At 37.2% G+C, this 13,528-nt stretch overlaps 4 protein-coding genes across 4 annotated transcripts; 2 read left to right on the forward strand and 2 right to left on the reverse strand.

Annotated features, from left to right (window-relative positions):
- On the forward strand, positions 409-3,744 carry LOC104774803 (cinnamoyl-CoA reductase 1). Its single transcript, XM_010499247.1, has 5 exons — positions 409-770; positions 908-1,062; positions 1,462-1,647; positions 1,791-2,143; positions 3,295-3,744. The coding sequence occupies exons 1-5, from the start codon at positions 638-640 to the stop codon at positions 3,497-3,499; spliced, it is 1,032 nt and encodes a 343-aa protein (XP_010497549.1). The 5' UTR covers positions 409-637; the 3' UTR covers positions 3,500-3,744.
- LOC104774783 (metal transporter Nramp6) lies at positions 3,627-6,573 on the reverse strand. Its single transcript, XM_010499238.2, has 13 exons — positions 6,413-6,573; positions 6,200-6,278; positions 6,045-6,085; positions 5,872-5,950; positions 5,680-5,784; positions 5,455-5,564; positions 5,179-5,360; positions 5,033-5,102; positions 4,780-4,953; positions 4,576-4,680; positions 4,365-4,496; positions 4,187-4,282; positions 3,627-4,109 (listed from the first exon to the last, which is right to left on the reverse strand). The coding sequence occupies exons 1-13, from the start codon at positions 6,503-6,505 to the stop codon at positions 3,801-3,803; spliced, it is 1,575 nt and encodes a 524-aa protein (XP_010497540.1). The 5' UTR covers positions 6,506-6,573; the 3' UTR covers positions 3,627-3,800.
- LOC104774814 (DNA-3-methyladenine glycosylase 1-like) lies at positions 7,741-9,841 on the reverse strand. Its single transcript, XM_010499254.2, has 5 exons — positions 9,379-9,841; positions 8,832-8,889; positions 8,652-8,735; positions 8,392-8,533; positions 7,741-8,279 (listed from the first exon to the last, which is right to left on the reverse strand). Exons 1-5 carry the CDS (start codon positions 9,839-9,841, stop codon positions 7,977-7,979), a joined length of 1,050 nt encoding a protein of 349 aa, XP_010497556.1. The 3' UTR covers positions 7,741-7,976.
- LOC104774841 (photosynthetic NDH subunit of subcomplex B 1, chloroplastic) lies at positions 10,719-12,782 on the forward strand. Its single transcript, XM_010499266.1, has 7 exons — positions 10,719-11,182; positions 11,291-11,441; positions 11,532-11,722; positions 11,793-12,050; positions 12,175-12,280; positions 12,371-12,456; positions 12,533-12,782. Exons 1-7 carry the CDS (start codon positions 10,767-10,769, stop codon positions 12,699-12,701), a joined length of 1,377 nt encoding a protein of 458 aa, XP_010497568.1. The 5' UTR covers positions 10,719-10,766; the 3' UTR covers positions 12,702-12,782.

Raw genomic sequence — 13,528 nt, forward strand, 5'->3', positions numbered from 1 at the left:
AACACAAATAATGATCGTAGATTCGTCTGTGTTGTCATTTCTGATATTGGACATAAAACTTTGATCATACATAGAAAAGTGCATAAATCTAATCAATCATATAATATTAGACGAAGGAGTAACAACATAACATAAAATTTGTACCAAAAGAATAGTACATCTTAATCAATCTGTAATTCTCTTTTATTTCCATTTTATACATCATCATCCAGAAATGTATGAGTATGTTGTCTTTATCAATAGATATAAATATTATACCCAGGTTAAAATGATTGTAGGTATCATCTAAATATATTGTCCAAGATTATGAGTTTGTCTAAAGATAACATTTTTTTATTTAAAAAAGGAGGTATATAGTTCCAAATGTTTCTTCTTCCTCCACCAACCCCTCTTTCTATAAATTTTGTTTTCAAAAATAAAAGTTATAGTTATACTTTTTCTAAGATAATGCGAATAAAAATATAGACAAAACATATAATTACCATTGTTAGGTTAGGTGAAACTTGGCAAGTGTGTAAATATAAAGATAACTTACCTTTTCGGTCTTTATATATACGAAACGTAACTCAATTTGTAACTACGCATTCTCTTCTCACAACACTTAAGCTCCTATACTTTCTTTCGATCACCGAAAAATATGCCAGTCGACGAAACATCACCGGCCGGAAAAACCGTATGCGTCACCGGAGCCGGTGGATACATCGCTTCTTGGATAGTTAAGTCACTTCTTGAGAGAGGCTACACAGTCAAAGGAACCGTACGGAATCCAGGTCCGATATATTATATTCGTTTCTTACTCATTATATATATAAACCATAATCTAAGTTCTTAATAAGGTCAATTTTATTATTTGTTGTATTGACAATTGGGATTTGTTTTAAAGTTTATTATTATTATTTTCTTGAAGATGATCCGAAGAATACACATTTGAGAGAACTAGAAGGAGCAAAGGAGAGACTGGTCCTGTGCAAAGCAGATCTTCAAGACTACGAAGCTCTTAAGGCGGCGGTTGATGGTTGCGACGGCGTCTTTCATACGGCTTCTCCGGTCACTGACGATCCCGTAAGTATTTTCTTGTGGGATTTTCTATATCCTTCTTGCACTTTCTGTGGCTTACAGAGAGAATTAATTAAAGTTAAGGACCTTCACGAAATAAAATAAGTATGATATAAAATGGTAGTGGAGCTGATTTCATGCAATAAAATAAATCATGATTATTATTTAAATTTATTAAAAGATATATCGTATGATGAAAGGTTGAAATTTCTTGCATTATTGTTCTTTAGTGGGTATTGCCGTATTGGTCATTGTTGAAACATCCGAGAAAATCATTATCTTTGTTTTCTTGTAATGAATTTTATTTATTGCATGAAAAGACTTCAAAATGAAGAAAAAATGGTTATAATTTTTGGGGAATGTTGGAAGGCAGATCAATGAATATGATTAATTATTAATCTTCAGGAGCAAATGGTTGAGCCGGCTGTGAACGGAGCCAAGTTCGTCATTAATGCTGCGGCTGAAGCTAAGGTTAAGCGTGTTGTCATCACTTCCTCTATTGGTGCCGTCTACATGGACCCTAACCGTGACCCTGACGCAGTCGTTGACGAAAGTTGTTGGAGTGATCTTGACTTCTGCAAAAACACCAAGGTCTTCTTGCTTTCTTTAATATTTTTTGCTTTTACTAATATAATTACTAATATAATTAAGCCTTTCAACACTCTTTTTTTCTTGTGCTTCGGTTTTAATGTAAAAATATATTTATTATTTGAAATTTGAATGTATTTTTGTAGAATTGGTATTGTTACGGTAAGATGGTGGCAGAACAAGCGGCGTGGGAGACAGCAAAAGAGAAAGGTGTTGACTTGGTGGTGTTGAATCCGGTGCTTGTTCTTGGACCCCCATTACAGCCGACGATCAACGCCAGTCTCTTCCACGTCCTCAAATACCTAACCGGCTCGGCTAAGACTTACGCTAACTTGACTCAGGCTTATGTGGATGTTCGCGATGTCGCGCTGGCTCATGTTCTGGTCTATGAGGCACCATCGGCCTCCGGGCGTTATCTCCTTGCCGAGAGCGCACTTCACCGTGGTGAAGTTGTTGAGATTCTGGCTAAGCTATTCCCGGAGTATCCACTTCCCACCAAGTAAGTAAAACTTTGCTTTTAGCATTCCAATCTTTTCTAACTAATGTCGGTTAAGAGTTTACAAATTTAAGGTTAGTTTTTTACATTGAAACGAGAATCATATTATAAAATTGAAAACTTTTAGAAAGTGATAAAACATAATCCATTTGAAACATAACCAACTTGAAAGATATCAAGCATTATAATTAATGTGATCCAATATATATTTAATTTTCTACTCATTTGAAACGACAAATCCAATTTAATGTGTGCACGCCATCTCGTAGTATCAGCTATTTAGGACGAATGATGATACACTTGGCACCCATGCATCAATAACGCCTAGTAACCTCATAGATGCATGATTTCACACTGGAGTAAAAATGAAAACAAAAAAAGCAGATAACGTAGTATTTTTAGTCACGATGTTAGGTCTTGTGTATCAATTAAGCAATGACCGGTCTCAAGTACTCTGCTTTATATAACTATCATTTTTCTTATTGGTATTAAGACTTTTTTTTATACAAATGCATACCCACAGGCGTCAGGTTTAGTGTACATTAATAAGAATAAGTCGTCAGTCGTCACCAACACTAATCAGTAAACATATGAACACTTAAAGCTGATTATGACGAGAATCTGACGTCACTTAGAGCGTCTTCGCTAATTTGACATAGCTTTTTACCGTCAAAAAACAAAAACAAAAAGTACATACAATTTCTTTATTTACTGACCATGTGAGAATGTTTCTTTTCTTCTTTTTATCTCTTTTCTTTTTTGATATCACTGACTTTGATAATAAAACCAATGATGGCTGTGAGTTTGGTCCCATGATCCTTTTTTGATCGTTTGTGGTGAAAGTTGGTATACCCAACAACTCACACCATATAAGGCATAAGTCCAAGTCCACTCCTCACCAACCGCTGACGTTGATACTATTGAAACCATAAGATGATATACACAACACACAACGTAATATGAGTCGAAAAGAAACGGTAGTTGTAATGGAGCTAGTCTTTGCTCTTTGTCTGACTTTAATTAGACAATTCCGTCGCTTTAGAGTGAATAATGTTCAACTAAGATAGTGCCAAATGCCCAAATAATTGACCCAAGTAAAACAAAAGATTGTGGTAAGTAACGACGATGTTTGACTTGTGTAATAATGTTTTCAGGTGCAAGGACGAGAAGAACCCTAGAGCCAAGCCATACAAATTCACTAACCAAAAGATTAAGGACTTAGGCTTAGAGTTCACATCCACTAAGCAAAGCCTCTACGACACAGTCAAGAGCTTGCAAGAGAAAGGTCACCTTCCTCCTCCTCCCCCTCCTTCAACTTCACAAGAATCCATCGAAAACGGCATCAAGATCGGTTCTTGAAAAGCTTATTCCCTCAGTATCCTAAGCCATTGATATTACTTTTGTTTTATCATTGAAAAAAAAAAAAACAAGAAACTGATCTTTGTTTCTTGTCTCTGGTTATGTTAAGCCTCTGTTTCAAAATGTATTGTGATCTGGTTATGAATCTATATGCTCGGATCTTTAGCCAAACCGTTTTGATGGATTTTGTAGAAAAGGCTTCATGTTTAATCTATGTAATAGATTACACCAAGTCATGTTTAATCTATGTAATAGATCACAATAAGTAAACAATGTTTCTTCCATCTTATATTATATGTCTTCAACTTAAGTCGCCTGCTACTCTATTAGGTAACCGCATGTTCACAATGTCTTCGCTAGGAAGTGTTTCTGCGGTCTGAGAGTTATCAGAAGGGAGATACTGTGTGGAGGACTCTCTGTTTTTACGGAGAACAAGGTAACCAATGGCAGCTAAGTAAAGGGCAATGCCCGAGAATCCAAGCAGTCCTAAGAAGACAATGGCTACAAGCTTCATGTGACTGTGGAGAAGCAGCTTGATGAAGCTGCTTACTATATAGTATATGTTTATTCCCATAATAAGTCCACCAATGATCCAAGTCACAGCTGAAATCTACGCAAAAACCGCAGGATTAGTTAAATTTTGTCGATGTTACTGATATATAAAGAGAAGTGAAGTTGATTTATTACCAGAAGTGAATTGGCGTGTGAGCCCATTTTGGTTCTGCTGCTTGTGAATTTGAGAAGTGGGACTAAAGCAAATGGGAGTTCAAAGGATAAGATCATCTGCAAACAGATTATAAGATGATTAATGTTAAGAATGTATATATGATTCAGAGATTGGATTTGAGTTACTGAGGGGTTATACCGAGGCAATGATGATTAACTTTCCAGCACCAGCTGAGCCACCTATGAGAGCAACGATCAAACTTGGGATTATAGCTAAGCATCTTGTTAAGAAGTTTCTGAGCCATGGTTGTAGTCTTAAATTAAGAAACCCCTGTGAAAAAAAAAAGAGCAGTAACAAGATTTAGACACAAGTTAGGACTTAGGAGCATTTATCTAGGATTTGGTCATACCTGCATAACGTATTGTCCTGCATATGTTCCGGTTATTGTTGAACTCTGACCAGAAGCAAGCAACGCAATTGCAAATATCTTTGAGCTCCATTTTCCCACAACGTTCTGTGAGACCACAAGAAGAAAGCAATGTCTATATATCTATAATCTTGTGAAAACTTGTGCTATAAGTTGAACCAAAACCTATTGGATTCATGCATTTACCCTTAGTAGAAATGAAGCTTTGTTTAAATCCAAATCTTCGCAACTCGCTCGATCTTCTGGACTTAAATCTGAGGCATTACATACTGCACCACTCACTGATATCACAGAGACATTTATGAGAAATGCCACAGAAAGTGCTAATCCGCTTTCGATCAAGTAATACCGACAAGCTTCCTGTAAATGAAAATGAGGAACTTAAGAACTCATAACGACCGACCAAGAGAATGTATGTATGATATAGGGGATTAGTTACCTTGATGCCGGGCACTGAACGAGGAATCTTTCTAGAGAGAACTAAAGCAGAGTGGAGAAAGAGATTGTGCCTGTGAAGCAAAGCAAAAACAGATGAGAATTTTCGTAGTTTCGTTGAGAGGGAAAGAGAGACAGAGAGTTGCTTACGGCATAACCATGGCACCTAGGAGAGAGATCGCTAAACCAGTTGCACCATTACCCTTTAACTGAGGAACAAAGAGACCATAGAGGACCTCTTTAGGATCTGGTTTTGAGTAATGAATCTCAACAAAGAAGCATAGAGCAATAGTGAACACAAGAAACGCGATCAAGAACTCGAGCTTCCTAATCTGTAAGGATATAAAAAACAACCAAAATACAGATTAGAAAGCCACATGAAACAGATAAAGAGTAAAAAAACATAACAAATGTAAAAGTAGATACCCCATATCGTTGAAGTGCTAGAAGAATCAATGTACTAAGTCCAGTGAGAAGAACACCAATCCAAACTGGGATATTGAAAAGCATGTTTAAAGCAAATGCTGTTCCAATTACTGTATACAAAGAAAACCAATGATTGATTGATTCATTAATCACCATTTGTTTGATAAACTTAACATAATGAGAATACTCCCATCATCACTGCAACAAAAGTAAGAAAACACATGCCTTCAGGAATGTCACAAGCGACTACAGCGATTTCAGCTACTACCCATAACATAAAGTTTGGAACTTTGGAGTATTCAGCTCTACAATGCTCTGCTAAGTGCTTCCCTGCGATCACACATTGATTGATTGATGTATATAAAAACTAGACTAGAATAGAAGAAGGACTTTGTTCTGTATATTTTGGATTTAAACCTGTGACGACACCAAGATTTGCAGCAAGAGACTGAATCACCAAAGCTGCACATGAAGCCACCAATATGATCCAGAGTAACTGTTTAATGTGACGAAGAAACGAGTAATCAGAACCAACAAAGACAAAGAACGTAAAGGTTACACTTTTATGAGCTCCTGATTATGTAACGCACCTCATACTTGTATTGAGCTCCTGATTGCAAATCAGTCTCAACTGTAACAACAACAACAACAAATAAGCATAGTTTTTGTGTTTCTGTGTAAATTTAAAGCGTTACACATGTACTTTTATGAATTATGTATAGTATCTACAGAAGTGGAATCTTACAGTTTCCAGGATCAATGTAAGCAATTGAGACGAGAAAGCCAGGGCCTAAGTATGAGAAGAAGTTTTTCCAACTCTTCTTCTGCATGTTATAAATTAAAGAAACTAAACATTATATTAAAACCAACAAGTCACTGAATCCTTAAAAAAAAAAAAAAACTTCTTGTCCACTTCGAACTTCGAAAGCCATTTAAAGGAAAAAAAAAAGAGAAAGACCTCAGGGACAACAATCTGATTAGAATCAGAGTTTTCGATGAGAGGAGAGTTTGAGAAACTTGTGTTGCCCCCACTTGCTGTTGCAGCCGCCATCGCCTTTCTCTCTTCTCTCTCTCTGTCTACAACTGAAAAAAAATATGCAGAGATACATATACACGTGTTTTGGTCAAATGTAAGAGACAAATTAATTAAAAGAAAGTTAAAATCTCTTTCTTGTTTTCAGTCAAAAAATAAAAAAATCTCTTCTTCTTTTTTGGGTAATGAATTCTCACTAAAAATATGTTTCTTTATTTCATTAATGCAATTGCCAAAACTACTTTTTTTTTGGGGGAAGAATTTGATAAATGAATGCATCAGCAATCTACAAATACATGTGTGGATATTTCGATAATGTATCACAAATTTACCACAAATTCCCTCTTTCTTCCATTTGTTAAATTAGGGAAGTTAAATACGTAGGAAAAACTGATTCAGATCATTTTATATAAAACTAACAGTAGATGAATGTTACGTAAAAAAAAACTTTCGAGATCTATTCATCAGCTTAACAGACTAGTAATAGCAAAAAGCCAATTCGTATTAGAAAAGTTCACTACCTAAGTATCCAAATTGAAAACAGATTAACAAAAGAAGAAGAGATTGTAAAATGGTTACCTTAACGGTAAAAAGATGGAGTCCCACAAGGAAGTGCGCGTGGTCAGGATCTATGCGAAGTGGGATCTATCACCATCCATCCATCCCACTTTTTTTTTATTTTGGTAAAGATTCGATAGTCAACAACAACACTCTATACTTGTTTCTATTTTATAATCGACACGTCAAAAATTTCATTGACGCCATATCAAGATTCACGGACACCTAATTTTGTAGTATAATATAGCTCTTCAATTTATCGAGTATATATGAGGAAATAATAGCTGAGGAAAAAATCATATAGATTGATAGTTTTGTACTTCTTTGTTGAGAGACTTCTCATGTAATTGACTATAAGATGCCTACCATACCCCAAAGGCTATATAACACACACGAACCATTGGTTTCAATTACAAATGTCAGAAAATCACAAGTGAACTAAAAGAATATGCCCAAAGATGAATTCGACGTCCACAATGCACGGCCGTTATTCATCAAGAATGTTATTTTTTTTCTTTTACAATTCGGTAATAAAAAACAATCTAAGATCAAATTACTTTTTTCTTAAAAATTTTAAATGATGTAACTTGACGAATACAGTTTCTCCTTCTCTAAAGTTAAGCATAAAGCATCATAGACCATAAATGTGTACTCCATTCGACAATACCTAGATGTAAATTATTTGGTTAATAGAGAACTTAAAACGTAGCATGTAATCGATTCAGAGAGATACGTCCGGTCTAACAGTTCATGGCAACATCCTACTATGCTAAACCGATTACCAAAAAAAAAACATCTATACAACGAAAAATAAAAAACACTTCACCGTAACAAAACCTCGTTGTGTCAATATAATCTTTGAAAGCAAAGCAAAACAACATCGGTACTCAAATACGTTAATTAGCTTGTTTTCAGAAATTGCTCTTCTATGTCACTCTCGCTCGTTCTTCTTCTTGGCCTTGGTTGTTGTTATCGTCTCTGCATCTACGCAACAGTCTTGGTATCTGAAGCACCCTATGAGATGATCGTTTGTGAGCCCAACTGCTTGCATGAATGAGTATATAACCGTTGGACTAACGCTGCGAAAACCTCTGCGTACTAGATCTTTGCTTATAAACTCAGCTTTTGATGTCTTCACTGGGACTTGCCGTTGATACCTGAATTGGCTCTGTGTAGGCTTGTTGTTCACAAAGTTCCACATGTACTTCCTAAAGGATCCGTATTCAGCTATAATCTGTATTTAAGTTAAAAAAGTTCAGCAGCCAGAGAGATTGTCACATTTAGAGGAGTTAATAAGTTTTTTTGACTAATATAGATCAGTAAGTGTGAGTTTAAGTAATGTTTACCTTGCGCACATGGCGTGAGTTATCGAGGATTGACCGTATCTTGACCTCTGATAGTAAGGAAATGGCAGCAGTGCCAGGCGCTATTAACTTTTTGTCATTCAATTCAGAAACAGCAACTGGATCGAAGTCCATGAAAATTTCCCTGTTTTCAAGTAAGAAGCAAATAAAGCAATCTGAGAGATCAGAACTACTACTAGCTTGGTATCAGAAGTTCATACTGCGATTTCAAATTCGGATTACAAAGAACTTGGTATGGCTACCTGAGTAATTGTCTTCTGGAGAGAATATCGGTCCAGGCGAGTTCAGCTAGAGCACCAGAGAGGCATAATAACTCGAAAAGCTTCCTACAAAATTTAACCAAGTGATAAGAGACTCTTATAATTTACAGAGAGTCAGAGAGCATCTCTGATAAAAGGAAAAGAGTTGAGGATACCACGTACTTGTCGTCATGTACAGGAACTCCCCATTCTTCGTCGTGGAAAGCAACATAGCATGGGTCTTTACAAGAAAGAAGAACACAACATTATTATTCAACTACAGCAGAGAAAGATATGGGATATAAGAGATCAACAAAGAGTACTGGCAAGCGCCTCTTAGCATGGAAGTTAGATATCTTCAACAATGAGAAGTTAAAACATCTAGAAGGAAACTTCAGGACAAGCTATACTACATAAGTTATGTAACAAATTATCTACACACTGCTCACTGGACAAAGTACAGAACAATTCAAGCATTTCGTTGACCATTGTGTTACTTCACTATAATCATACAAAAGACAATGATTAGATCAAACAAAAAACACCTATCTCCTTGTCTAAAATCAGTCTCATTGATTAAACCAGATAACTTCATCGACTCTTTCACTGATTCAGAAAATCAGGTCAAACTCAATCTCACATTCAAATTCTTGTTCATTCTACATCTAAAGTCAAAAAACTCTCGCATTATGAAATAGGTGAGACTGATAGGTGAAAGTTTGATTCTTACCAGCTTTAGGTGTGATCCAAGCACACCTTTTACGCCCATCAGCAAAGCAATCACCAGCAACTTTCTCCTCTTCCTTCCCAACACTGAGCTTCCTCGTGGAAGAGACAGCTCCACTTCTCCTCACAACCTTCTTACAGCTCGAAGAAGACGCCACACTCACAGGAGACGACTCGCAGGAAGAAGAAGCGTCAGAGGAATACGAAGCAGTCATAGAGGCACTGTTCTTTCTGAGAAGCGAGGAGCAAAGAGACGAGCATTGCTTCAGAGTCGTCCTTGGCGAAGCCGGAGTAGTTGGTTTCTTCGTTTTCTCATCTTTTGACTCGATGATGGTCTTCTCCATCATCGGCTTCTCCAGTTTCATCCCCGGTGGTTTCCTCTGCAGCTTGTTTCCTGTTGGACCAAGAACTGATCGGAATTCTCGTTCACCGGAATCCGCGGACCGGAATCGAGGTGGAACAGACATTGACCCGATTCTTACAAAAAAAAAATCTCACAACTACAGATCTAACACTAGATCACAACTAGAATCAAAATTGGTAATTTAAACAGTATCGAAACCAATTTCAAGAGATTATCTATCAAAAGCCCTAGACTTTACAGCTACATTAGCACCCAAAACGATAACCTTTTTTTTTTTTGGTCACCGCTAAATATCTTATTTTGAGGAATCTTCTAGCAAAACAAAGCCAAGTTACTTGCTTTGTTCACGAGAAACTAAAAGTATGGTTAGAATACAATGAGAGAAGCTGAGGAAACACATACACACACACAAACAAAATAAAATCTTTGAACAGTGAAGAAAAAAAAAAAAAACCCTTTTTGACTTCAGGGAAAAAAATAAAGAAGGAAGCTTTTTCTGATCGAAGACGAAACGAATCAAATCGGAGAGAGAGAGAGAGAGAGAGAGAGAGAGAGAGAGAGAGAGAGAGAGAGAGACGAGAAGAAAAGGTCGTTCACCAGTCACCGCTTAACACGTCACATTTTGGTTCTTCCGCCTTTTTTCTGATCTTTTGTTCCTCGACCCGACAATGAAACGGGTAATTTATTGCCTCAACCCGACTTGAATTAAAATTGGGTTTTAATCTGAGATTGCTTACTGTAAAGTTACTACAGTACTTGTTTAATTAATGCTTCTGCAATAAGGAATGTTTTGCGCGTGCGATATCATTATCAAGACAAAAGTTTTTAATTAATTGAACAGAGAATATTTATTTTGTAAGTAATTGCCAATTTGCTATAACCAAAAAAATATAATTAAATGAGAATTTTCTTCTACGGTCGGAAAATAGCTACAAAAGGGACCCGCTTATCTCTTTTCTTTCACAAACAACATTTAAAAATCCAAAACTTTGTTTCTTTGGCTCAAGAGACCTCTCTCTCTCTCTCTAATGGCTTCACTTCCTCTGTTACCCAAACCCATTTCACCATTCTTCAATACGCCGCCGTTTCCCACTACCAAACCACTCGTATTTCTTCAAACTCGCCTTACTTCGAGATCCTCCGATGTTTCCGTCAATCTCAAGAAGAAGAAGAACGAATGGCTCGACCCGTTTGATAGCGGTGAAGACCCGGATAACGAATACGGGTCCTTGTTTGTCGACGGGAAGCAAGACGAGGATCCACGACCACCGGATAATCCTGATAACCCTTACGGTTTCTTGAAGTTTCCCAAGGGTTACACCGTAGAGCTCGCTTCTTTGCCGTTGAAAATCAGAGGAGATGTTAGACGTTGTTGCTGCGTTATCTCCGGTGGCGTTTACGAGAATTTACTCTTTTTCCCCACTATTCAGCTACTCAAAGACAGGTAACATTGAATAAACACTTTCTCCAGACTCCAGTTTGACCTTTTCAAAAACCTTAAGTTGTGTGTAATGCAGAACATTGTCCGTACGTTTCATGTTGTTTTTGTAAGGTATCCTGGTGTTCAGGTAGATGTACTAACGACTGAAAGAGGAAAACAAACATTTGAGTTAAACAAAAACGTCAGATGGGCAAATGTGTATGATCCTGATGATCATTGGCCTGAACCAGCTGAATACACTGACATGATCGGAATTCTCAAAGTTTGTAACTTTTACAAACTTTTCAATCTTTGTTTAATATCTTTCCGTTAGAAGACTAGTTAACTAACTTTTCTTGAAGTCATGTTTCAGGGAAGGTACTATGACATGATTCTGTCCACTAAGCTCGCAGGGTTAGGCCACGCAGCGTTTTTGTTCATGACAACGGCTCGAGACAGAGTTAGTTACATTTACCCGAATGTTAACTCTGCTGGAGCTGGTCTGATGCTGTCTGAAACTTTTACCGCAGAAAATACCAACCTTTCAGAATTAGGTTATAGCATGTGAGTTCCTTGAAACCGACGTAATTGCATATTTTTTTCGACAGTATTAAATGAATGTGGATGGGTTCAGGTATGATCAGATGGAAGATTGGTTAGGAAGACCGTTTAGGAGTGTTCCAAGGACTCCTGTGCTGCCACTTAGAGTATCAATTTCGCGGAAATTGAAAGAGGTTGTGGCTGAGAAGTACAGGAATGCTGGAGCAGCCACAGGGAAGTTTATAGTAATTCATGGGATTGAATCAGATTCAAAGGCATCAATGCAATCAAAAGGAGATAGTGATAGTTTACTTTCACTTGAAAAATGGGCTAAGATTGTAAAGGGAATAAGGTAACTTTTTTTTTTTTTTTCCATCAGGGAATTAGGTAACTAACTATACACCTTTTCATAATGTAATGTTTTTGTTTCGATGAGATTGAAATTTCCTCTGAGACATGATTCTGGAAAATGCCAGGGGATACAAACCGCTCTTTGTGATTCCTCATGAGAAAGAGAGAGAAAACGTTGAAGATTTTGTGGGTGATGATACATCTATGGTGTTCATCACAACACCAGGACAGGTATGTATGCTGATCTGTCTAATTGTTATCAATTATAAACAAAGTTGAATATACTGATCTGACTTGTATCATTTTCTTGATCCTACTTAGTTGGCTGCTCTGATAAACGATTCTGCTGGAGTTATTGCTACAAATACAGCTGCGCTTCAATTAGCTAATGCGCGAGACAAACCGAGGTGAAACTATCTGATTAAGATAAAAGAGTGAACAATTTATTCAAGAATTGACATTTGTGTGCTTCTTTTTTTTCAGTATTGGGTTGTTCTCCTCAGAAGAGAAAGGGAAGCTCTTCGTACCATACGCAGAAGAGAAGAACAATTGTGTAATTGTTGCTTCGAAGACCGGGAAACTAGCAGATATCGAGATAGAAACTGTTAAAAATGCAATGCAGGTCTTTGAAGGATCATTGGCTCTCGTGTAGATAATCTTACAGTTTCTGAAACAAGATCTATATATAGAATTTATGTGTATAAATCAATTATAAAGTCTCTGTTCTGATGTTGGCCTCTCTGCACAAGAATTGGATTACTCGGCACCAAAATCAGGTTCCGGAGGCTTTTGCAGATTCAGCAAGCTCTTTGAACTATCTGAGGTCCTTCTTCTGTGCCCTTTCAAAGCATTAGCAGCAAATCTTGATGCTAATATCGTTGAACGCAGCCTAGAAGAAGACTCACTTCTAGTGATAAGCATAGGCCTCTTGTCACTTTCGTCATCATAGTCATCTTCATCATAACCCATTTCTTCTTCTTCTTCTTCTTCAAGGCGTCTCAGTTCAGCGTTTTTCCTTCTCGAATAGCGACGCCAAGCAGCTTGGATGAAGCAAGAAGCCCAAGTTCTCCATTGCTGAGAATAAAACCTAAAAGTTTGTTGAACCTGTCGACTATGAAGTCTCCTAAACTGACTTGCTACAAACTTCAGCTCTTCAGCTTCAAGAGCGAAAGCCTCTACTTCAGTCAGAGCCTTCACTGTTCTTGTGGAAGAAGGTAAGTTTGAGCCTGCTTTAGGGTCAAGTGCCCATGTCAGAAGCTCTTCACCACAAAAGTCTCCTTCTTTCAGTAACCCTCTATTGAAGAAACCACTTCTTCCTCCATCTGTTGTTACACTCTCTAACCGACCTCGGATTATGAACATCATTTCGTTAACCGGGTCTCCTTCACGCACAATGTATGTGCTTTCCGTGTATAGACTCGGCTTTAATCTCTCACAGATCGCGTCAAGTAATCTTTCATCCATATTAGCAAACAGAGG

The sequence above is a fragment of the Camelina sativa genome, chromosome 3, assembly GCF_000633955.1.
Source record: "Camelina sativa cultivar DH55 chromosome 3, Cs, whole genome shotgun sequence".
In the NCBI taxonomy this organism is placed as follows: Eukaryota; Viridiplantae; Streptophyta; class Magnoliopsida; order Brassicales; family Brassicaceae; genus Camelina; species Camelina sativa.